Here is a 24,747-nt window from a genome sequence, read left to right as displayed (position 1 = left end):
TTGGCTATTTACGTTGTCATTTATTGTATTGTATTGTGTTTTCCCTGCAGAAAAGCTCTGAGTGGCTTATGTGGTGCTCTGAATAGTTTCCCAGACAATAGACCACATTCACTTAACATCAGAATAGTGCTGCATTGTGTGCTCCCAGATAGATCATTCAGTGGATCTACCTTTTGATGGCACACTTTGTGAGTGACTTATGTATTCTGTTCTTAGAAAATCCTGTAAATGATAAAACATCAGATGCAAGAAGGTTGCTCGTCAAGATGCCAGTCATATGTAGGAGTCATCCATGCACTACCATGCCTGGGCATATTTTCATTTTATCTGGTTGGAGCAGGATATAGCAGTAATATAAAGTGTCCAACTACAACCTAGCGGCCATTTCCTCAGTTTCACTGTGAATGCCTTTATTTTGAAGCCAAGATTTTGATATGCTGAGGAGGTGCTCAAGGCCGCACCATTAACATGGATAACAGGTTTCATATGCTCGGGTAGAGAGAGATTCTTATATATGACCCTTAGGTGCATCTTGCACCTGTTAATCTCTTGGCTGTCTCATTTCAGGGAAATGAATCAATAGTTGCAAAAACGACTCTCACAGTGCCTAATGATGGAGGCCCAATTGAAGCAATCGCCACTATTGAAACTGTACCTTGCTATATTGCAGACCGTAGAAAGGCAGGTAAGTGCCTGCTTTCAGATTATTACTTGCATTTCAAATTTAATGCTGTGACTTCCCTGTAACCACAGCCGTTAATCCATTTTGCAGCCAGAAGGTTGCTGATACAAGTGAGAGTCATTTTCTGTGACTAAGCACTGCAGAGGATACTGTTGGCTGCCGAAGTTCAACAGGAAATGGCAGCACATATTTGAATTATGTTTCAAATCTGTTATGGATAAACTAAGAGCATACTTTCCTCTGTCACTCTTATACTGCATAGTTTTATTCCATTTCGTATTTTATAATATAGAGGAGGGGAAAACACTCCTGAAACATTTTATCTGTTCTGCTTAAATCCATCCCACACATCTGTTTCTAATTCTACAGTAAGAAGGATTAAGGAGGTACACTGAAAGCTGACCACCAAATATCCCTCCCTCTCAAGCCTGAGCTGCTGTGATGGGAAAAGGATCTAAATGTAACCCTTGTGTGTGTTTAAAGTGAAATCGTCATTATTTTAATACGAAAAATAGGAAAGATGAGACAAAATTGGATATCTTGAAACTTCTTTCTAGTTGCATTAGCTTGCAACTAGAGTAGTGGTAGCTTTTGTGAGAAATGGTATATTCACCCGCTTCTAAATTGGGGGTCCCTATTCTCCCCCTGAAACCTATTTCAAAGGCAGAATCTGTAAAATGACTGTGACTTGTCTCCTCCCAAGCCATTCTACAACCTTGGAGCAGTGATTCAAGCCTGGGAAGCAGGAAGCAGGAAAACAAATCTGAAACAGATGGATCTAGCACTCCTGGGAACACTGGGATGAGGCTACATGAATTTGTATCAAAAACGGTGAGCAAGCCGGCAATGATCAGCCTGTGTGAATTCCTCTTTCGTTCTTTTGAGCAGGTTTATTAGTGCTGGGCAGGGTACCAGTTTGTGGACCCTTTTCAAAGTGTTGGCTTTGTCTTCTTCAAAGCCCTAAATATTTTGAGCCCAGAATACTTGACAAAACACCTCTTTAGATGTGAACCTCTCCCCTTCTCCCTGGGGTTCCTTGGATCCTGAGTACCATCATCTTTTGAGGTAAGCAGGACATCTGCGTTGGTACCCTTTAGCGCAATGCAAATATATTTAATCAATTGTTGCTGTAATCTTTTAAGATACCAAGCATACAGTGAAATCATGACTTAGCTTACTGAGCCCAGCCCAGGGATGCATGTTTAGGGAGACATTAGCAAATTCTGTCTGACATCTCGTAAGCAGAGTGGAGAAACTGTTTTAAATCTGGCTTGCCCACGAAGCCTGCAATTGCAATGAGACTATTGTGTTGTGCAAAGTAGCTCCCTAGCTGCTGCATCATAACTGCCAGTGTACCCACTTACCTGCCCAGAGTGGCTCATATGTCAAGCTCACTGAGTCAGAAGTTGCATTCAAAGCCTTCTTGCTCATGAAGGCATTTGACTGACTGACTCACGTTGCTGCTGTGGTTTGAACTTGCTGTTCTTAACCAGAATGATATTATGTTTTTCTAGATTGACCTTTATGTCAGTTTTGGTGATTAGCCGTTTTGAGAGCCTCTCTAGCTGACTGGGGGGATGAAAATATTCAAATGAATAAACTACTGATTTGGATAAGGGTCCTTATCTGGACTAAATATATTTCAGTGCTTATTTCAGATCAAGCTGTTCCTTACACGTGTAGTCTCTCTCCAGGTTATTAAACCCGAGTCGTGTGTTCCATGTGGCAAGCGGATAAAGTTTGGGAAATTGGCCTTGAAGTGCCGAGACTGTCGGGTAGTGACACACCCAGAATGTCGAGATCGCTGCCCCTTGCCCTGCATCCCTACCTTGGCAGGAACCCCTGTCAGAATTGGAGAGGTATGCTTCCGTATGTGCAGCATCTTCAGTGGCCTACAACTGAAAAGTTTTCTGTTGGATCTAAAGAACAAAATGGTTTTTAAAAAAATTATACTTATTCGTCACTTCTTACACAAAGAGTATCCCAAAGTGACTTGCAGCATAAAAGGTATTAAAGCTCTATATTAAAGCAAAATACTTAAACATGCTTCTCCCAGAACATTTTTTAACTTACAAATCTTACTCAACCTATTGAAAGAATACATTCCGTATTTTTCGCTCCATAAGACGCACCTAGTTTTTAGAGGGGGAATGCAAAGGGGAAAAATTATTTAAAGGGAGCGCTGAGTAGAGCTTGTATGCACCCCAGGCTCTTCTCAGCTCTCCCTTTCACGAGCTGCGAGGAGCGTGTGTGCAGCGCTTGCAGGCTTTTCCCTGAGGAGCGCTGTGCAGGGCTCCCTCTAGCTATTCTGGCTGTTGGATAGCCCTGCGAAGCCTCCGCAGGGCACGGGGATGAAGGCTCTCCGTGCCCTGCAGAGGCTTCCCGTGGCTAAGCCAGAAGCTAGAACAGCAAGAAGGAGTACTGCGCAGCACTCCCTCTAGCTGTTCTGGCTTCTGGAATAGCCGCGCAGCCTGCATTCTCTCCATAAGACACACACACATTTCCTCTTACTTTTTAGGAGGGAATAGGTGTGTCTTAGAGCGAAAAATACGGTAATTCACTGTCCACCCCATTAACAGTCAAAAGCCTGGCTAAACAGAAGTACAGTCAAATCTGGGTTGTCGAACATAATCCATTCCGGAAGACCTTTTGACTTCCAAAACGTATGACAACTGAAAGTGGAAGCCTCAGCATTTACTTCCGGGTTTTCGGCGTTCAGGAGCCGAAACGTACGATAACGGAGGTGTTCAGGAACAGAGGTTTGACTGTATTTTAACTTGGCACCTAAAGGCAAAGATGATCCTCAAGGTGCCTTCCAACTCTTCGATTCTATGATGGTGCTTTTACTTTCCTGAGAAGAGCATTCCGCAAATGAGAAGTCACTGCTGAGAATGCTTGTTTTTTATGTTGCCGCCCTTTGCACCTACCTTGGAGGGACACAGAGAAGGGCTCTGATGACAAATGCAGTGTCCAAGTAGATTCAGATGGGGGATTTGGACCTTGAGGTGTTGGGCTCCTCAACTGCATAAGGAATGAGATTTAAGGGAGTGAAACGTGTGTAGCACAGCTGTGAAAATACCTTTGGGGTGCATTGTGTTGAAAGCCGTTCTAAGAAGAACATTTGCTGTACAAGGGCTGTTTGAAATGACACATCTGCTTACTGAACTTTTCAGTACAGTCATACCTTGGATCCCGAATGCCCTGGAACTAGGACGTTTTGGCTCCTGAACATCACAAATCTGGAAGTGATTGTTCTGGTTTGCAAATGTTCTTTTGGAAACACGTCCGACGGGGCTTCTGATTGGCCGCAGGAACTTCCTGCAGCCAATCAGAAGCTGCAATTTGGTTATTGAACATTTTGTTTGACTTCTGGAACGGATTCCATTTGACTTCCAAGGTGCGACTGTAGTTGATAGAGAATAGGTATGTTTTCTGGCCAGTGATTTAAAGAAAGTCTTAAGCTGTATGCTTCCTATTAGTAACTTTAGGATTATGTACAAACATAAGGTTTCCATGATGCTTAGGGATGCTTGTACCTGGCCAGATGTAAAGATGAGCAGAACAAAATAACTGCTACCAATGTCTGCCACCTTTTTCCTAAGGGAACCAGGAGTTAACAGCTGCTCAGTTAGATCTTATCATTTTTTGTGCATGCCTAGGGTTTTTCAGAAAGGTCTTGGGAATGTTATCTTTAGATTATGCAGTTTTAAGTAATGTGGAAAAAAGAATGTGATGTCTCTGTGGTAGAATCTTTGTTATACCTGTGCTATTAACAAGCACACATCCTTCACACCAGCCAGAAAATGTATGATGTTTCTCCAAGCATTTGTAGTGTCTCCACCACTAATGATTTCACAGGTTTATACTCATATTTCTTCATATTTGTACTATGATCTATAACAGAATTCAATAGTAGGATTTACACTTGAGATTTTGATTGTGGCACTTGGTTGCAAAAATCAGTTTAAAGCAATTTTGCTCCCTATTTTCCTGGAGTGCAGTTATGAGCTGTTTTCCATCAAGGATTCTGTGGGTATGTTATGGTCAAGTTGTCTTTTGGAAGACCTGAAACCTGTGCCTTTGTCCTCTTAAAGAATCTTTCTTCTGTGAGACTTCTAGGGAGTTGGGTATGGATGGAAAATCACTGTGTTCCTCTTTTCCAGGGAGTGCTAATGGATTTTGTATCTCTGACGCCTCCCATGATCCCCTCCATCATAGTTCATTGTGTGAATGAGATTGAGCAGCGAGGGCTGCATGAGGTAAGAACTTGAAAAGTGTGCATATTGTTTATGCTATTTGGAATGAAGAGAATTATATACTGTCTACCTTTTGGGGCCCTGTGAGAGTCTGCAGCCATTGAAATAAAAAAATGTTTGTGCTGTTATTAAGATCATACCCATAAGCACTAGGAGATGGGGTCCACCAAAGCTAAAAACTTTGAACATAGGTTAACATACTGTTCTTTCAACAGACAGGCCTCTACCGAATTTCTGGTTGTGATCGTACAGTGAAAGATTTGAAGGAAAAGTTCCTTCGAGGGAAGACTGTGCCCCTGCTTAGCAAGGTGGAAGATATCCATGCTGTGTGTGGTCTCCTTAAAGACTTCCTCCGCAACCTGAAGGAGCCTCTCCTCACCTTCCGTCTCAACAGGGCTTTTATGGAGGCGGCAGGTAAGAATTATGGCTGTCCCAAGTGATATGGGCATTTCTTCAATGCGCAAGCTTACAAAACACTGGCTCCCTGTCTTTCATCATACAGAGTCATCCCCTATCACAAGGAAGATAACTATTTGATTCTCTGCTGTTGCACCAGGGACAAACAGAAATATATTTTATAGCTGATATTGATGGTTGGATAGTGGAACTCTTAGAACTGGCTTTTTGAGAGTGAGTAACAGGCACAAATGAATTATTTGCCTAAATGTAATGCCATTCTGGACTTATTTGATTACAGTATTTCCCCCAAACAGCAACTGCTATGACCTGGTACTTTTCATTCCTAGCCTAGCTGACACAAACATCTTCCTACACACCACTTTCCATCTCTTGTTTCACTTGCCTTCTGTTTTTTGATAACCTCCTACTTGTCTGACTGAAAATCCAGTAAGAAAACCTCCTACTTGTCTGACTGAAAATCTATTTTAAATAACAGGCCCTTAAGACTATAACAATAAGGACATAATTACATTATTAGAAGCCTCTTTTCTTACCAACGGTGTTATGTCACCCAAAGGGATGATACCCATTTTTCAAAGAAGCTCTTCCCTCTCATTTTAGTGTGCTAATTCTTCTCCATTTGTTTCACTCTTTATTGTGTGTAATGAAAAACCTTAATACAATACTAATAGGAAAGCAATAGACTATGTTGCAAGGAGCACTTTTATATCTGCTCTGTTGCAAACTACCTTTTTAAAAAATCCCCCAACAGAAACCCCGGTATTGCAGCAAGTCTTCAAATATAAGTTGATGGGTTCATTTGGCTCCTAGCACAGTTCAGCGCACATAAACTAGGCTGGACCTATGTGTGCTACCCTCGTTGGGATAGTGTCATAGAGTAGTTTGACTCCCCTAATAATTTCCCCATGCATCATGTTGAGCACTAGGCGACACATAGCAGATAGGTTTTTCTGTCTCATTTGTCTTTGTTCTGTAGATGTTACAGTAGTCGGGAAAATTCCAATTGAGTTGCCCATTTCAATAAATCTTCCCTTTCCCAATACTGAGATGGGACATTCTACTGATTTGATAGTGATGGTAACTCCTGTTGCTTTGTATTTAATAACACATGAGACACAACACAACTTGTGTCCTGTCTCTTAATGAAACCCTATTGATATGTTGAAAGCAGTTATAGAAATGCTATTTGTTTTGTTTTGTTTTGTTTTGTTTAAAGAAATAGCTGATGAAGACAATAGTGTGGCAGCCATGTATCAAACAGTTGGGGAACTCCCGCAGGCTAACCGAGACACTCTGGCTTTCCTTATGATACACCTCCAGAGGTGAGTCCAGTTGGGATATAGATTCTGGAAGAGTTAGTGTGGAAAAAAATGATATAATTCTGTTGGCGTGGGGGAATGAGTTAATAAACTAGTGATCAATGGGCTTATGAACCAAGAAGAATGGCAGGCTTGCTTTACACAAATGCTCTGTCTCTTTGTCTAGAGTGGCCCAAAGTCCAGATACAAAAATGGATGTCTCCAACTTGTCCAAGGTCTTTGGACCTACAATTGTTGGTCATGCTGTGCCAGATCCTGAACCCATGACACTACTCCAGGATACAAAAAGGCAACCCAAGGTAGGCCAGCAGTGTAAATTGAGGCAGAATGTGAACTTTTGGCAGCCAAAATGTATCAATTGCATTGCTGGTATTTGTCTATGCTGTTCTGAAAGAGGAGTGAGTCACATGTCAGTGTGCTCCTGTAGGTGGTGGAGCGGCTGATCTGCTTGCCTGTGGAATATTGGAGTCAGTTCATGATGGTGGAACAGGAAAACATTGAACCATCACATATCATTGAAAACACAAATGCCTACTCCACACCCTGCACACCAGATGTTAAAGGTAATCATACCCTATTTATTGGCTACCTATTAGGAATTAAAAGGGAATTAAAAGAAAAGTGGTCCTTTCAACAAACAACCTAGCCTTTTCATTTCTTAGTGCCAGATATTGGTTTTAATAATTATTCAGGCTGTTGTGCTAATGTTACCTTTTGTCCATTTAACACCTGCCGACAATCGCCTTTTCTTCAATTCATTCTTGGTCATCCCTGCAATGCTAAAACTTGAGGCTGCATCATCCTAAATGCATATTCTTGGAGCAAAAAGCTACAGTGTGTGATTAGATATGCCTCAGAATGTGGTGCTCCTGCCAAAAATGGCAACTTCCTGTTGAATTCACTCTCCTCTTGCCTGCAACATTCTGTAAGGGAAAACGGCATTTCCGTGCATTCTGGCTTCTGTCACAGTGTCCTGTTGCGCCAGAAGCAGTTTAGTCCTGCTGACCACATGATGCAGAAAGCTAGCTGTGGACAAATGCCGGCTCCCTCGGCCTGAAAAGCGAGATAAGCGCCGCACCCCAAGGTTGCCTTTAACTGGACTTAACTGTCCAGGAGTCCTTTACCTTGCCTTTTATACCTTACTGTAAGGGAAATTCATAGCAGCATCATATTGCACTTTTCCCTGTCTGCTGGCAGCCAGTGCTGAGAAGCAGATCCCAACACTATCACATTATGCATTTCTGTTGCAGTGCATTGTAGGGGTGGCCAACGTGGTGCTTTCCAGATGTTGTTTGGCTACAATTCTCATCCCTGACAGTTGGCCATACGGATGTGAGTTGGAGTCCAATATATGAAAGACTGGTCATGCATTAAACAGAGCAGGGTTTGACATGGGGTTGCTATTCCAGAGACAACACTCTTTCACATTCTGGGACTGTGTTTGATTAGGAGAACTGGTTACGCTACTTGAATCTGCATAAACTGTGCTTCGTTGTTGCAAGAGCTGAAATTCTTCGGCAGAAAAACGCATAGCATTGGTGGGCTGTTGGGAACGTACAGTATTTCTTAGTGGCAGCCTGAACAGTAGGATGTGTATACTTGTGCCTCATTCTTTTCAACCCAGAAGAGGGTGACTTCACCCCCTCATGAACTGGGCAATAGCAATCAGAATGAGAAATGCTGCCTCTTAAAATTGTTTATTATTAGTTCAGACTGTTCACAAATACATCTCTAAGGCTGAAACTACTTTATCTGAGATAAGATACTTCTGATTAAGAATGCTAACTACGGTGCTATGCTTGTGTCTTCTTGCTTCAAAGTGAGCATGTTGGGACCTCTCACCACTCCAGAGCAACAAATGGTAAAGACCCCTTCAAGCAGTTCGCTCTCCCAGAGGGTCAGGTCTACATTCAGCAAAAACACACCCAAGTAAGTTGGGCCGCTGCTTCCTTGACCTAGCAGACAAAGCATTTTCCTCCCACGTTAGAAAGGGCTCCAGGACTCTAGCAGCGTCACTATAGCCGTCAGTTTAGCTCGGCAATAGGCAGAAAGTATTGTTGCTGAGGAGTTCTGTGGCTTGTTTCAAGTGGATGATGGGGTGGTCTGGAATCAGGCAAAACAAGCTGGCAAGGAGTAAAACAAAGTGAACAGTTGATCCATGTCTAGAGTGTAATGTTCTGAAAGAACCACCACTTGCCTTCAAGCAAAGTTGACTGCAGTGCTTGAGGCTGCTCATAAGGGAGCGATGGTATTTGGCTTGGGTACGGGTCTTGAACATGAGGCGGGGTACCACAGCTGCTCTCCCGTGCATCTGCCTCTAGCTAGTTTTGCTGTAGCTAGGAAAAGGCAAAATAGCCCAGTTGCTAGGGAACTGCAATTCACAATCCCATTTGTTCCAACTTCATCAAAGTGGCCAGCCTGGAGGTAATCATGACTCCTGGAGACTGCTGCATACCCCGAAATGTTGGCAACATCACTTGGGGGGGGGGGTTGGGGTGAGAAAGCAATATATGTAAAGAAGATTTTTACTTGTACTAATCTTGTCTTGGGCTGTATCTGCTCAAGTGCTTTGAAAATGTGCGGAATTTCCATTGGGCATTTTCAGCATTAATGGCATATGAGTTATTTGTTAAGTGCTCAACAAAAGTGAAAATGTGGGTGCAGAAATAGTCATTGTTCGCTCAAACATGCTCATCCACCAAAGCAAATGCTAGGACACTGAAAACCATTTCATGCAGAGTCTCTCCCTTTCTTTTTCCCTAGATTTGCCAGCAAAAGCAAATCTGCAACCAGCATTGGACGCCAGGGTAATTTCTTTGCCTCTCCAATGCTGAAATGAAGCATGGTTTCATACTGAACATCATCCTGCAGTCAGATTATGAACATCTGCAATAAAATCTGAAATTGTTCCTTCGCTTGTTCCCAGCAACATTGTGTACTAGGATCAACTTTATACCATTTTCAGTTAAGAGACTTTATTTTTATTCTGCAGAGTATAGTATCTATTGCCATATTACATTTATGAGAAATAACTGGCAAACCCCTATATAAATAGGGAAACTTCAAAAAGTTCTTTTTTAAATGTTTTCTGTAGTTCGGATAATATCTCCACCTTTTCAAAGCACCCCATTGTTTCAGTTGTGCATTGTTGTTGACAGTGATACATTTTTACACTAGCAGTAATCTTCCTTGTTTCAAAGAACTGCTGTGCATGTTTCCTGGTTAGTCTCTTTTTATTGAAACCAATGACTTTTAAGTGAGTAAACTCAGAAGTTGGTCATGTGAAAAATGGAAACCCAGTGTTCCATAGTGCATTCTTGAGCTTCTTCCTTGTGCACCAGAGGAGGGCACAAACAATAGGATACTGAATTGAGCATCTTAATCTTGACCTGCAACCTTTAAGAAACCTGGCTTGGATTATTTTAACTGCCTAGATTGCTGATAAAAGCATGTGTTAAGTGTGGAAACCTTTTAGTCATGTTGTCGCCATAGCAATTTGGTTTTACCCTTGTATTTATTTTCTGTAAAATCCTGGGTTTTTAGCAGGATACTTAATGGATAGAAGATGAACATGTTGTTTGTTTGTGAGATGCAATGGAAGACTCAACCAGTTTAGTTTCCCCCACAAAGGTTTGTCTTACCAACACTTGTAAACACACCACTGATTTTGCAAGAGTGTCTTATTTTGTGTTGTGGCCCATCAAAAAAAAGTTTAATTGTATCTTAACATGACCCATATTATTTTGTGGAGTATTGAATTGTATTTCCATAAAGTGTGTCAATTTTCAGGTTAATGTTTGCAATGCTCAGTGTCTCCCCCAAATGCAGCAGCGTTACCCGTCCATCAGATTAATAGTTTTGTACTTCCCTGTTTGCGCATAACATTTTAATCATGGTTTAGCACAAGCAAAGTGCCCAAGAAAAACAGGGCTCCTGGGCTCCTCCTCCTGGGTGGGCAGAAGAAAGACTTCACTCGCATTTACTTTCATTTTCCAGAATCATGGCTTATTGCATACGAACCAGAGATTGTAGCAGAAAACAAACTCTTCAGTTTCTAAACAAATAAACTTCAAGCCATGGGTTTTGAAGCTGGCTTGCTTAACTAACCAGTTTGTTTTGAACCACAATCTCTGCCTTGTATGTAACAAGCCATGGTTCTTTAAAAGTGAATGTAAACACCATCAAAGTCCTTCTGGTTTTATGACATAAGCACTAAACTAAACCATGGTTTAGAATTATGTCAACCAACCCAATGATTTTCGATGGCCATTGTTGTTGTACCATGCTCAGAGCAGTGGAAGATGGGAATAAATGGAAAGAACACCTGCAATTCCTGTATCTCATCGAAAAAGGCTTGACTAGGAAAACCACATTTTTCCAGCCTATGTTTGTTGCTGTTCAGTGCAAACTGTCCTTTATCATTAAAACAACTGTAGACAAGTCACTTGAGTTAGTGCAGTTATTTTTTGTTATATGGAACCTTCTCAATAACTTTTTAATGACAGCTAAAAATATTAAAACTCTTAGATCATCTTGCTCTGTTTCTGGAATGACATGTTGAACTAAGGTTAACTTATAAGCTACATTCCCCTGTCTTTACTTCGAAGTGTTCTCTGCTTCCTATAACAGATGGATATCTGCTCTGTGTTCTGTTGCTCAGAATGTTAATGGAAGTGGAACCCATTTTTAAGTCCTCGACATTTACACCAAAGAACAAGGATCAACAGGAAGCTTGGCAGAAATAAATGGCCTGTTTTTGCAATGAAAATGGGGGGGGGGGGATAGTCCCCATAGGATCTGCTGTTGGACACTTACTAATTTGCTCAAATATTGCCTAGAGTTTGGGTGGGTGAGAGATCCAAGTTTGCAGGTTAACTCCAAATCAGACTAAAGAACCCCCAAAATCGATCCCTTGAAACTAGGCACAAGGGCAACAGAAGGGGAGATCACATTCAGTAGAAGTGCAAAGTAATGCATGTACGGCCAGAAACCTTGAACTTCTCATACAAATGCATTCTCCTTGGTAGTTATAGTTATTTTGAGGTTAACGGTAGAAAACAACTATGCTGTAGCAGGGAAAAGGTGATAGGGAAAAAAGTAAAGAAAAAGCATGTTGCAACCACGGTTAAAAATAACTAGGAGCATTTATCTCCCACACAAACACTATCCTGGGAGGTAGAAAAGTGCAACTAAAATGACTTTGGGGTTCAAGCCACTTTTGCAATGAAGCTCAGATCTCTTGAGTACAAACAAGATAGAAGAGACAGCAAAGAGTTATCTGTTAAATAAGAACTTCTGGCACTTCAAATGGGCTTGAATTACAGTTTCAGGTCAATCATAGTTCATAGATGTAGCTTATGGAATTTATTGCCACAAAATATGGAGATAGCCAGTAACTTTTTAAAAATAGGTTTATGAAGGGAAGAATTATCAAGTGCTCTAAGTTCCTATTGATGAATTCAGTCTTGATCAGAGGAAATAAACTGCCCGTGCTTTTCATGTCGCTGCTTGAATTTCACAGTCTCATATGGCTATGGTTGGAGACTTAATGATGCTAGACTCAATAGAAATTTGGTCTGGTCTAAATTTTTATTGCTGGCGGTCCTGCTTTCTAACTCCACCTTGTGTGCAATAAGAGCAGATAGCATATTTCGGGAAGAATGTTACACAGAACCAAAACCCCGCAGCAATGAAAACAAATCCAGTTTCTTCCAATCCTACTTTCTCAGAATGTATTTTGCCCTCACAGCTGAAGATTCCTTCTTCAGTTAATTGCACTACTTTACAGCCCTTTTAAAATGCGTGTTTTTTTGGGGGGGGGAGTATTGGGTAGTTGTTTTTATTTTGATTATATATTTTGTGGTTTTGTATTTTCATTTTGTTCGGTGAACTGCCTCGAGACCTCAAGTTATAGGGCAGTATATAAAGCCACTAATAATAATACAGTAAGGAATGGATACTAAAATGTAGCAAGGCTGACTGAGAAGCAATAAGTCTTTACTTAAAATTTTCAGTCGAAAGAGACTGCTGCAAAAGAATCTCCCTCTAAAAGCATGCCCTGCCTGTCAGAATACAGATTTCAAGGGGTAGAGGGCAATACCTAATACTCTGTAGTTGCTGGAACAAACTCTAATTACCAGCAGTACAGCTTTATCAAAGCCAGAGGTTTTATAAGGGTGGCTTTAAATAAAAATACAAAAGGGAATGTTGACTTTTCTACAAAGTTGGACAGGGGCAGAATGGCTCTGCCATAGCTGGTGTGTTATCTGCTGCTAACCCAGCTTTGGCAGGTTATATTCATACTTCTTTCTACAAAAGGTGAACTTACTGGCTATGATCTCCTCTTTTCTCCGTACACTGGATTATTGGGATTAACGCCTCAGGCAGCTAGGCAAGGGGCACCCACTTACCAAGAAGAGAGCAAAGCCTTCCAGCTACTTTATGTAATTGAAGCTAAAAGACCAGCACTGCCTTCTAATCTCAGATTAAGTGTTTTATGCCAGACATTGCTGTTCCAGGGCAATGAGGGAAATGCTACTGATGTAACGATAACTAACCGAATACTCTGCGTGCTGAAACACTGGCACTTGTTCCCTGAGGAAGGGCGCATATGAAATAACTGCTCCAAGGGTTAGCATTCACAGTGGTCCCCTTAGCAACTCGGGCCTTCTAAATTATTGGATTACAGTTCCCATCATCCCTGACTACAGGCCATGCTGGTGGGAACTGGGACTCCAACATCTGGAAGGCCAGATGTTAAGCCACCCAGGTCAGTGGCTGCCTCTGCATGACAAGCAATTTGCGTATACAGTGGTACCTCTGGTTGTGAAAGGAATCCGTTCTGGAGGCCCGTTCGCAACATGAAAATAACGCAACCCGCAGCGGCGCTTCTGCGCATGCTGCAATTCTGTGCTTCTGCGCATGATGTCATTTTGCACACATGCACGAGCGGCAAAACCTGGAAGTAACCCTTTCCGGTACTTCCAGGTCGCCGCAGGACGTATCTCAAAAGAATGTAACATGAGGTATGACTACCACCTTACAGCACAAGTTGTGGAGCTTTCACCACATAAAACACAGGCTTTGGTTAAGCTGGTGATTTTCAACCAGTGTGCCATAGCATCCTGGGCTGTCTAGAATGATAGTCATGGGCAACGTGGGCCTTTGTCCCTCTTTCTTTCCCTCCCTCCCTCTGATGCCCTCTTGCATCTCTGCCTCCCAAAGGCTTGCATGGTGTATCAGTTAATATCTTTACCCTGCTCCACTGAATTGAAATTTCAGCCTTCACGACATAGGAAAACGGCCAAGTAAACAGCTATTTTCGTGGAGGAGGGTCAATATATTAACTGATATGCATGAAATACCAGATATAGGTATATAACCCCTAGTGAGGCATTTTTCCCAAAAAAAGTTTTTTATGAACTGCCCTACTGAACACCCAATGCTTTTCAGTGGAGCAGGGTCAAGATATTAACTGATATGCATGAAATTTCAGATATAGCTATATAATCCCTAGGTAAAGGTAAAGGGACCCCTGACGACTGGGGTTGCGGCGCTCATCTCGCTTTATTGGCTGAGGGAGCCGGCGTACAGCTTCTGGGTCATGTGGCCAGCATGACTAAGTCGCTTCTGGCCAACCAGAGCAGCGCACAGAAACACCGTTTACCTTCCCGCCAGAGCGGTACCTACTTATCTACTTGTGCTTTGACGTGCTTTCGAACTGCTAGGTTGGCAGGAGCAGGGACTGAGCAACGGGAGCTCACCCCGTGGCGGGGATTTGAATCGGCAAGCCCTAGGCTCTGGTTTAACCCACAGCACTACCCGCGTCCCTAGTGTGGTAAAATAAGACCTTTGGAGCAGGCATTTTTTTAAAAGTTTTTTATGAGCCACCCTAGTGTGCAATGCCAGCCTGGGAGCCGAGTGCCCAGCGCCGAAGGGGAGCCTTTCCTCCATGCAGGCCCACAGCTGCCTCTCAAGGTGAGTTAAGTTGTCTGCCTCATGTTCACCTTTGGCAAGTCTCTTGGGCTGCTAAGGCTGGAAGCATCCTCTTCCCAGGCCCCTGGGCATGAGGACGCACCTCTCTTTGGGGCGGGGGGCGGCTCAGAGACCAGGAGTGGCTGTGGGGACACTCCAGAAGGGAGTGTGTTCGAAAAGGGGTGAGGGGCTGCCAGCTCTGCAGGCAAGGGGTGACACAACGGGGCTCCCGCAGCTCGGAGCACGTTTCCCCACAGGGGAGCCTTAGAAAGAACGCAGTTTGTCAAGGGAGCCATGGACTCAGAAAGGTTGAAAACTTGTGGCTTAAGCCATTGCTTGAGAACAGCCCGGGAGCTAAACACTAACGTCACGGCTGTGTACAATTTAAAATGGTCCCCGTGCAACAGCTGTTTTGTGTTCAATGTCCCAAAGAGCGTTTCTCTGATCACTTCAAGCTGATAGGCCACAGCACGGGAGTCTTCTGCAAGTAAGCCTGAAACGCCGCCTCTTTCCCCCATCTCTTCATGGCTGCTTTTTCGAGGATTGGAATCCCACTGATAAAATTGAGCAAGAACCACACCAGCAGCGGTGAGGTGACGCTGAAGTATTGCCAGCCACGTAGTACTGGGGTGGCCGACACAAAAAGTCCTGTCCACAGCAAGATCTCGCCCAGGTAGTTGGGGTGACGACTGTAAGCCCATAGGCCACTCTGGATAAATTTCCCCTAGGGATTTTAAAATAAAAAGTGTCAGTTTTATTGTGCAGCGTAACTCCATAGCTGGTTCCAATTACGAAAGAAATTCACTAGTTGAATATATGTGCAGAATTCGGTCGGCTTATCCAAATCAATATCAGTGAATACCCACATACTAAGCAGGATCCCTTTTCTTGCCTAGCTACCTTCAGCAACTAATATGCATTGCCAATTCCAAAGCTAGCATCCCTATTAGCAGGATTGCTGTTATCACAAAGAGCCAATCTCCCCATGCTTGATTGGCTAAAATTTCCAAAGCAAGATTCTGCTTAATGAAGTGTCCCTTTTTTGTGAGAACATAGCTTTTCCTAATTGGACTCTTAGACATCCTACATTAAGGAAAAGGTATTTCAGTGCAGAGATGCGAGTATGTTGTCTCTTAGCCCAAGCTTTATTTGGGTGGCTCTGCAAGCTATTATTAATGTAAGAACAGTAAAGAAGTTGGAACCATGTCTACCTTTAGATTTATTTTCCTCTTGTTTGGTCTGTGTCTTTGATTCTTGCTTTGCCAGAAAAGCTAGCTTTTGATTGGTTTAAATGCTTCAAACAGATAAAACCATGTTACATCTAGGTAAACTAGCAAATCATGTTACATCACCAGTTGAGTTGTACATCTAGTCTCTGTTATGCATGTGAGGTCAATTCCTCCATCCACACTCAAGTCAATGGATGGCAGCGGTCTTACGAATCATTGACCTGGCATTGCACAACAGCACCTTAAGGTCATGTGGGGCACCCTTGTTGAGACCTGTATCCTTCTGGTCAGGACCAGAGTAGCAGACAGGGATGATCTTCAGAGAAGGACTAAACATGCCTCCTTGGTAATGACATAGTCTGGTCCTAGTGTACAAACCCCTCCTGCCTATGAGATCCTGTGTCCTATTGCATCTCCCCCTATAGCCAAGGGCTCCCTAAAGCCAACTATCATGTAGCAGAGAACCTCACAGCCATTACTCACAGCGTTGTCAGGGTTGCTTCTGAAATGCCACTTCTGTTGGTCAGCTACAGCCTCTGTAACGAACCCCACGGCCCAAATGCTCCATCCAAAATAGTCCCAGAATCCAAGGGGCTTCTGGTGTTTCTCCAGGTTCAGCAACAGAGTGGGAAGCAATGTAACAAACACCCATATACCTGTCAAAACATGAAGCCAGGATAGATTAGGCTGCATACATTTGCAAAAACAACAGGACAGACAAGACTGCGCACTTACTTGGGAGCAAGTTCCGTCTTACTCCTGAGTAGAACTGTGCTGTAGGCCTGTAACTTAGCAGCTGCGCCCAGAAATATTATTATTTATTGAATTTATATACCATCCTATACCCAGAGTTCTCAGGGCAGTTCACAAAACAAAATCAAAATATAAAACCGCAAAATATATAATCAAAATAAAAACAACAACCCAATAACCCCCCCCCAAAAAACCCCACATTTAAAAGGGCATAGGATGTCAATCAAATCAACCAAAGGGCTGGTTAAAAAGGAACGTTTTTGCCCAGCACCTAAAAATGTATAATCTTTTCTTCCTCTTAAAATGTCATCACATTCCACCTTAAAGTCCAAAGTCCCATTAGCAAAGTCCTGGTTTGTATATGTTCAAGTGCATTCTACGTCTTCTGATATGTTCTGCAAGCTAAATTCTGCGATCTGAATAAATGTGACTGCTTGGGCACAGGTTCCCCCCACCCCTCTTCTGCTAACCAACTGGAAGGTGCTCCCCCAGAACATTAAGGCACACTAGACCTATTGATTGACGCAAGTCCTGCTCAGTTCTGGCTTCTGATTGTTAAAGACAAGCACCACTAAGAGAAACAACAACTAGGGTGAAGCTAAAAGATGTGAAGCACTGAAAGCCAGCAGCAGGGGAACGAAAAGACATTGTACATTAAAAGCCCATCAAAGCAACAGTGACTTCCACTGCTTAAGGAAAAGGCACAGAGGGAGCCTGATGGATCTTGATGAGAAGAGCATTCCAGAGCTAAATAAAAACCATCTTGCATTCACCCAGTGGCTATCCTGAGTTGGCCTCGGAATTTGATCTGAATTCCAAGAAAGGTCCATATTACAGCAGGCAGCTCCTAACAAGGGTTACTGGACCTAACCCATTCATAGTAATAATAATAATAATTAATAATAATAATTTATTATTTACATGCCGCCCATCTGCCTGTGTTGCCCCAGCCACTTTGGGTGGCTTCCAACGAATTAAAAACATTAAGCACAGTAAAACGTCAACCATTAAAAACTTTCCTATACAAGGCTGCCTTCAGATGACTTCTAAAAGTCAGATACAGTCATACCTCATGTTACAGACGCTTCAGGTTGCATTTTTTCGGGTTGTGGACCACCGAAACCCGGAAGTGCCAGAACGGGTTACTTCTGGGTTTTGGCAGTCGCGCATGCGCAGAAGCGCTGAATTGCAACCCGCATGTGCGCAGACGCGCCACTGTGGGTTGCGGATGCTGCGGGTTGCGAACGTGCATCCCGCACGGATCACGGTCGCAACCCAAGCGTCCACTGTAGTTGTTTATTTCCTTGACATCTGATGGGAGGGTTTCCATAAGGTGGGTGTGACTATTGAAAAGGCCCTCTGCCTGGTTCCCTGTAACCTCACTTCTCGCAATGAGGTTAACAGCCAGAAGGCTTTCAGAGCTAGATCTGTGTCCGGGCTGAAAGATGGAGGTGGAGAAACTCCCTCGGGTATATGGGACCGAGGCTGTTTAAGGGTTTAAAGGATAGCACCAACTCTTTGAATTGTGCTCAGAAATGTTCTGGGAGCCAATGTAGATCCTTTAGGACCCGTGTTTTATGGTCCTGGCAGTCGCTCCCAGTCACCAGTCTGGCAGCAACGTTCTGGATTTGTTGTAGTTTCCGACTCACCTTCAAAGGTAGCCCCATGTAGAGCACATTGCAGTAGTCTTTAGGGGTTTCAAGGTTAGTAGAACCATCTCTTTGAGCCCAGAAATAAATCACATGGCACACTAAGCATGTGCAAGTTAACTTGTTCAATGCTTCTGGCCAAATTTCACTGGTGAGGGGATATAGGTTTCAGTTCCAAACTATCTACGCCTTCACCTTGCATTGTCCAGTATAGGAAGAAAGTGCCTGAGTGTTCTCTGACGCCGTTGAATCGCCTGTCATGTCCCTCCTTCAGGATCCGTAGGAAGAGGAAAAGCCCCAACCTGCGAATAGCAGAGATAATTGAACATATTTGAAATGGTGTTCATGATTACGTGGAATCAACCAGAGCCTTCCTAGGCCTCAGATAACAGCTGGCAGTGCCTGCAGCTTTGTGATTGCCACATTTTGGTGACTCTGGTCTTCTGTTTCAACAGTAGCCTAATGAAACACAAATATAGGAGAAAAAAGCCATTTCTGGCATGGAAATAAGTCATGGGGAAAGCTATGTGCAATGCATTTAAAAATCAAAAACCTGTACTAAAGAATAATGCTGCAACCTGAACAAACTAAGCAAATCCATCTGATTGTGCGTAATTATTCGGCATTTTTACTGTTACAAATAATATGTTGCTTCTGGGAGGGATAAGAACCTTTGAAGAAAACTCGAGCCCTGCCAACCGCCACTGAAAAACAACTCTGATTTTAAATAGGCATTGTCCGCACACTGTCAAACGTATCTTGACAACTATAAGGGCTAGAAATTTGTTCCTTTTTTGTCATTTAAAAAAAGCAACACAGCATGATAGCTAAGATTCTCGGGAAACCCAACCCCCTACTTGTAATTCTGTGCTTGTGCAAAATCACAGCATAAATGCAGCCCACTTGTGTGGGATCATAGTTGGAGCTGCAGCCATAGGCTGAAGAGGAAATCAATCGGTAAGAAGTGACTGGATTTTAAAAGCCTTTAAAAAAAATATGCAGTGCTTTGATTTTTACATTCAGTTCCATCAACACTGTTAACCCCAGAATAGCATTCATTGGCAATTCCATCAGGCTCTCTGGGCTGCAGGCACACGAGTCGAGGTGATGCATCGTGGAATTGGCTCAAACTCATTGCTGCCTCTGAAACAAATGCACAGCTCATTGGAAACTCACCTGAGGCCCCAAATCGTCACCAGCCCCGTCTGGACCTGCTGCCGAAGGTGCTGTGTGTTGCCCCATCTGAGGCTCAGGTGCGCCAGCAAGATGAATGTCCCGCTTCCTAGAGAGGCAGAAAGAGCAACATCAGAAGCTAAAACAGGCAAAAGTCACCACTGGGGCTCTTGAATCCTGCCCTGGGGTGATACGGGCCTTGCAGTTCATAGAATCATAGAGTTGGAAGGGACCGTGAGGGCCTAGTCCAACCCACTGCAATGCAGGGAGAGTTCACCTGACACGAGACTCAAACCCACAACCCTGAGATTAAGAGTCTTATGCTCTACCGATTCTCCATCCTTGTACTGAGCTATCCTCAAGGCCTGTAAGGGGGAAACATTAATAAACTCCTTTAGTAAGAGCAGGGGTCAGCAAACCTTTTCAGCAGGGGGCCGGTCCACTGCCCCTCAGACCTTGTGGGGGGCCGGACTATGTTTTGAAGGAAAAAATGAATGAATTCCTATACCCCACAAATAACCCAGAGATGCATTTTAAATAAATGGACACATTCTATTCATGTAAAAACACCAGGCAGGCCCCACAAATAACCCAGAGAAGTATTTTAAATAAAAGGACACATTCTACTCATGTAAAAACATGCTGATTCCTGGACTGTCCGCGGGCCAGATTTAGAAATTGATTGGGCCGGATCCGGCCCCCGGGCCTTAGTTTGCCTACCCATGAGTAAGAGGATGCTATATTCTCTCCACCCAAGTAGCGCTGACTGAATGCTACTGTTTCATATTCCACTACATCTAATAGCTATATTACAGATATTAGCCATTTGCAGCTTCTACTTGATCTCTGGCGTGCTTGCTCTATAGAGCTGCCGTCTTAGAAACACGGCAGTGCTTTCTCTTTTTGGAATCTGAATGCTACTCTTATATTCCGGCCTGCCTACCCCATCCCACCCCAATAGCTGATTATGATGAAAATAATAATAAGAAATGAAGTGTTTGGGTACAGAGGTTCTCAGTGTTTCTAAGGAGAGGGCTGCACAGACTTCCCACAACCGTACAATACTATGATCTGGCCTCAGTTACAATAGGCCTCTGACAGAGCTGAACACACTGTGTGAGCTAAAAGCTTTCCAGTCCTAGGGGGCATCGCCAATCGCTCCACGGGGCGGCTGGGAAGCTAGTTATTTCTGTGCAAGTGGTATACCATACAGATGAGGCAATATTCACCCCCGTAAAAGTAAAGGGACCCTGACCATTAGGTTCAGTCGTGGCCGACTCTGGGGTTGCGGCGCTCATCTCGCTTTACTGGCCGAGGGAGCCGGCGTACAGCTTCCGGGTCAGGTGGCCAGCATGACTAAGCCGCTTCTGGCGAACCAGAGCAGCGCACGGAAACGCCGTTTACCTTCCCGCCGGAGCGGTACCTATTTATCCACTTGCACTTTGATGTGCTTTCAAACTGCTAGGTTGGCAGGAGCAGGGACCGAGCAACGGGAGCTCACCCCGGCGCGGGGATTCGAACCGCCAACCTTCTGATCGGCAAGTCCTAGGCTCTGTGGTTTAACCCACAGCACCACCCGCGTCCCATATTCACCCCCATACAATGGCTCCAAGTCTGTTAAATCTCCCAACAGCCCTTGCTAGCAGGGCCAGAAATCAAGGATGATGGGACTGTAGTTCGGCAACATGAGGAGGGCGATACGTTCCCAGCGCCGGCTCTAAGGACACTTGCTCATACCTTTTAAAGTCAAAGCTGGAAGGGGGAAACTGGTACCAAGAGCCATCTAGTCCAATCCCCTTGCAATGCAACTTGTCATTGCACCAACTTCGCCTCTGTGACGTTTACCCCTGGTTACTGGAAGTCTTTCTTCAGGGGCGGACTTTGGTAATATGGTGTGCTGAGTGAGGACAAAATTTGGCGCCAAAAAATTTGGCGACTGTCAATATTTATTTGGCGCCCTCTTGCTAGAAGTGCATGCTCTCAACGCACTATGTCACAGTTGTGGCAACTTATTCCTGTCTGACAAGGGTCCAACTTTGAGTAGGTACCCATATAAATATTAATTATTATTATTATTATTATTATTATTATTATTATTATTATTATTCACCCCATCAGCTCAGCACCCTGTACAGAACCACTCTCACTGCCCTAAATCCAGCGTTGCTTCCTTCCGCATCAGCTTCCAGCATGCTACCCTATAACCTCGGGTTACAGACGCTTCAGGTTACAGACTCCGCTAACCCAGAAATAGTACCTCGGGTTAAGAACTTTGCTTCAGGCTGAGAACAGAAATTGTGCTCCGGCAGAGCGGCGGCAGCAGGAGGCCCCATTAGCTAAAGTGGTACCTCAGGTTAAGAACAGTTTCAGGTTAAGAACGGACCTCCAGAACGAATTAAGTTCTTAACCCGAGGTACCACTGTATATCATATGCTCTAAAAGCCCAAAGGCAGCAGGGACAAAAGGGATGAATTTCCCCCTTGGCTGATGAGACAATATGATCCCTCCCAGCAGCCCTACTTATTTTGATCTGTCAGCGAAGGCTTGTTCATGTAGAAACCACTCAGTAGGGTCCAGTGCTTTATAACCTTGGCTAGCGCAATACTTTGACTTAACCAGGCTTGGAGTCCTTTAAATAACAGTGCCTGGAGCACAGGTTTAATCAATGTGAGTCAGTGGGTGCAATTCTCAGCACCCTTCTTTGCTTCTTGGGGTACCCCAGAGAAATTGGGGGTGCTGATGACAGGAAAGAGTTGAAGGGGCCCGTAAAGAAAAAGTAACATTTTTTTGCCCGGAAGAGCTTGCTAACTATTTGGTGTCATTTGGGCTGGCCTGAATAAAGGTGGCTGTGGACTTTATTAACAGCCTTTCCCCCTTTTGCTTTTTTAAACTGCGCCTGTGTTACTTGTCATCCCAAACGGGTATTCTTGGTAGTGTCGCCCGCCCCGTGGAACGCCCTCCCACCAGATGTCAAGGAAATAAGCAACTATCTTACTTTTAGAAGACACCTGAAGGCAGCCCTGTTTAGGGAAGTTCTTAATGTTTGATTTCTTGCTGTGTTTTTGGAAGCTGGTCAGATGGGTGGCATATAAATTAATTGCAATTATTATTAGCAACGCAGCCTTGATTCCGAAAAAGAAAGGGGGGAGGGAATGAGCGGGATCTGGCAGTTTAAGTCTATTTATTTATTTCATTTATTTTATGAATCGCATCCCGAGGGAGGTTAATGCGCATTTACATGGACTGGAAAGCAAGGTTTCTCGCAAATACGAGAGGCGGGCAGAGCAGCGAAAGGTCGAAAAACACGGGGAAGCGCGGCCGCACGAGCCGCCCTGCAGCGGTCAGATCGCTTCCCCACGAGGTCCGCCAGCAGATCCCGCGCCGTGATCCATCCCAGGTCGGACCCGGAGCCCCGAAATCCCCGCTCACCCGCCAGGTCGAAGAACTTCTCGGTGCGCAGCGCGGCGGCGGCCGCCCAGAGGCCCCACTGGAGCGCCAAGTCCACGGACGCCAGCCAGGCGAGAGGGACCAGCGCCATGGCGAGCGGATGTCCCGGAACGCGGCGCGGATAGAACCCTCCGAAGTATCCTAACTGGACGCCGCCAATCGCCGAAGGGCGGATCCGAGTCGTATCCAATCGGCAGTCGAGCACCGCCCCCATGGGGAGGAGCGCGTGGGCGACTGAGATTGCTGCACGCTAGCTGTTGACCGGAGGGTTTTATGAGATTAGCAGCAGCGTTCTCCTCCTCCTTATAATGCAGACGCATTTGTGGCTAGGGTAACTTAGTATTTGCAGGAGATCAAGGCAGTGGGTCGATCCCAGGGCCGGATTTAGGTTTGATGAGGCCCTAAGCTACTGAAGGGAATGGGGCCCTTTATATGTCCAGCTTCCCTTTGTCAACAACAAATTGTCACTGTTTTTGTATGTCGAATATATGCCATATGGTCATTTATGGACCTAATAGGTATCTAACGCCGTTTGCACTTGCAGAATGTAGGCACCCTATATATAGAAAGGAGCAAACCAGTGATATTTTAGGGAGCAGGCGGCAGGGCCCATGACTTACATCATAGGAGCCTACACAACACAAAACACTGCTGCTGTATGTTGGTTTTATTTTATTTGTTTTTTATCTTATATTTTGGAAATGTACATCCAGCTGTTGTTTTTTCTTTAAATCCCCCCGCCCGCCCGCAAGAGAGTGGGACCCTAAACTTGTTTAGCTTATACGTAAATCTGGCACTGCTATGCTGCATCAACAGAAGTCCATCGTCCCCGATCAAGGGAATTAATAGTACCACTCAATCAATTTATCATTTCTTGTGTTTGACTAAAAGCTGCCTCAAATCCAGCCACAAAACCAGCAAATCCAACTAAGAAAGACCCTGAAATAAGCAACCATTTACTATAAATCAAATTAATGAATCCCCTGCAGAGTTTTTTATGTGACTAACACAAATACGGTACTTTTAGCGGCTTTTGCAAATAAGGCTGTTTTTATACTGTATGTGACAAGCAGGTGACAGTCAGATAATTGTACCACTCTATTAAGCCTGTGGTAAAACCACACCAGGAATACTGTGTCCAGTTCTGGGTGCAACAGTTTAAGAAGGAATTAAGTACATTTCTGAGCACAGTACAAAGTTTTGGTGCTGACTTTTAAAGCCCTAAACGGTCTTGGCCCTGTATACCTGAAGGAGTGTCCCCACACCCATCATTCAGCCTGGACACTGAGGTCCAGCTCTGAGGGTCTTCTGGTGGTTCCCTCACTGCAAGAAGTGAAGTTACAAGGAATCAGGCAGCGGGTCTTGTTGGTAGTGGCGCCCACCCTGTGGAATGTCCTCCCATCAGATGCCAAGGAAATAAAGAACTACAGTGGTACCTCGGGTTACATACGCTTCAGGTTACATATGCTTCAGGTTACAGACTCCGCTAACCCAGAAATAGTACCTTGGGTTAAGAACTTTGCTTCAGGATGAGAACAGAAATCGTGCTCCGGCGGCGTGGCGGCAGCGGGAGGCCCCATTAGCTAAAGTGGTGCTTCAGGTTAAGAACAGTTTCAGGTTAAGAACAGACTTCCAGAATGAATTAAGTACTTAACCCGAGGTACCACTGTATCTGACTTTTAGAAGACGTCTGAAGGCAGCCCTGTTCAGAAAAGTTTTTAATGGTTGATGTTTTATTATGTTTTTGATATTTTGTGAGGAGCTGCCCAGAGTGGGAGACATATAAATATTATTATTATTATTATTATTATTATTAAGCTGGAATGTGTGCAGAGGAGGGTGGCT

At 44.1% G+C, this 24,747-nt stretch overlaps 2 protein-coding genes across 3 annotated transcripts in view; one reads left to right on the top strand and one right to left on the bottom strand.

Moving 5' to 3' along the window:
* Positions 1-11,117, top strand: part of RACGAP1 (Rac GTPase activating protein 1) — a 32,787-nt gene extending 21,670 nt beyond the window's left edge. For both annotated transcript variants that reach the window (XM_028710643.2, XM_028710653.2), the window contains exons 8-17: positions 568-685; positions 1,386-1,513; positions 2,377-2,541; positions 4,846-4,941; positions 5,154-5,352; positions 6,575-6,680; positions 6,844-6,976; positions 7,105-7,240; positions 8,498-8,606; positions 9,441-11,117. In XM_028710643.2, the coding sequence (XP_028566476.1) occupies positions 568-685; positions 1,386-1,513; positions 2,377-2,541; positions 4,846-4,941; positions 5,154-5,352; positions 6,575-6,680; positions 6,844-6,976; positions 7,105-7,240; positions 8,498-8,606; positions 9,441-9,516 (1,266 nt within the window). In that variant the 3' untranslated portion in view covers positions 9,517-11,117. The remainder of the gene's footprint in view (positions 1-567; positions 686-1,385; positions 1,514-2,376; positions 2,542-4,845; positions 4,942-5,153; positions 5,353-6,574; positions 6,681-6,843; positions 6,977-7,104; positions 7,241-8,497; positions 8,607-9,440) is intronic.
* A 953-nt stretch (positions 11,118-12,070) lies between these two features.
* Positions 12,071-23,131, bottom strand: LOC114586809 (uncharacterized). Its single transcript, XM_028710634.2, has 5 exons — positions 22,885-23,131; positions 19,459-19,564; positions 18,478-18,584; positions 16,364-16,536; positions 12,071-15,375 (listed from the first exon to the last, which is right to left on the bottom strand). The coding sequence occupies exons 1-5, from the start codon at positions 23,114-23,116 to the stop codon at positions 15,097-15,099; spliced, it is 897 nt and encodes a 298-aa protein (XP_028566467.2). The 5' UTR covers positions 23,117-23,131; the 3' UTR covers positions 12,071-15,096.
* Positions 23,132-24,747: the final 1,616 nt, after the last annotated feature.

Source organism: Podarcis muralis, chromosome 2 (assembly GCF_964188315.1).
Source record: "Podarcis muralis chromosome 2, rPodMur119.hap1.1, whole genome shotgun sequence".
In the NCBI taxonomy this organism is placed as follows: Eukaryota; Metazoa; Chordata; class Lepidosauria; order Squamata; family Lacertidae; genus Podarcis; species Podarcis muralis.
Note: the sequence above shows the minus strand (reverse complement) of the source record. Positions and strands in the feature narration are given on the sequence as shown.

Bases quoted from the DNA above. Each gene is read 5' to 3' on its own strand.
- LOC114586809 (XM_028710634.2), bottom strand. From the start codon at position 23,116: ATGGGGGCGGTGCTCGACTGCCGATTGGATACGACTCGGATCCGCCCT. The intron at 18,585-19,458 runs GTGAGTTTCCAA...TGCTATTCGCAG, and splicing joins GTGACGATTTGGGGCCTCAG to GTTGGGGCTTTTCCTCTTCC. The intron at 16,537-18,477 runs GTGAAGGCGTAG...ATGTTTTGACAG, and splicing joins CCTATACTGGACAATGCAAG to GTATATGGGTGTTTGTTACA.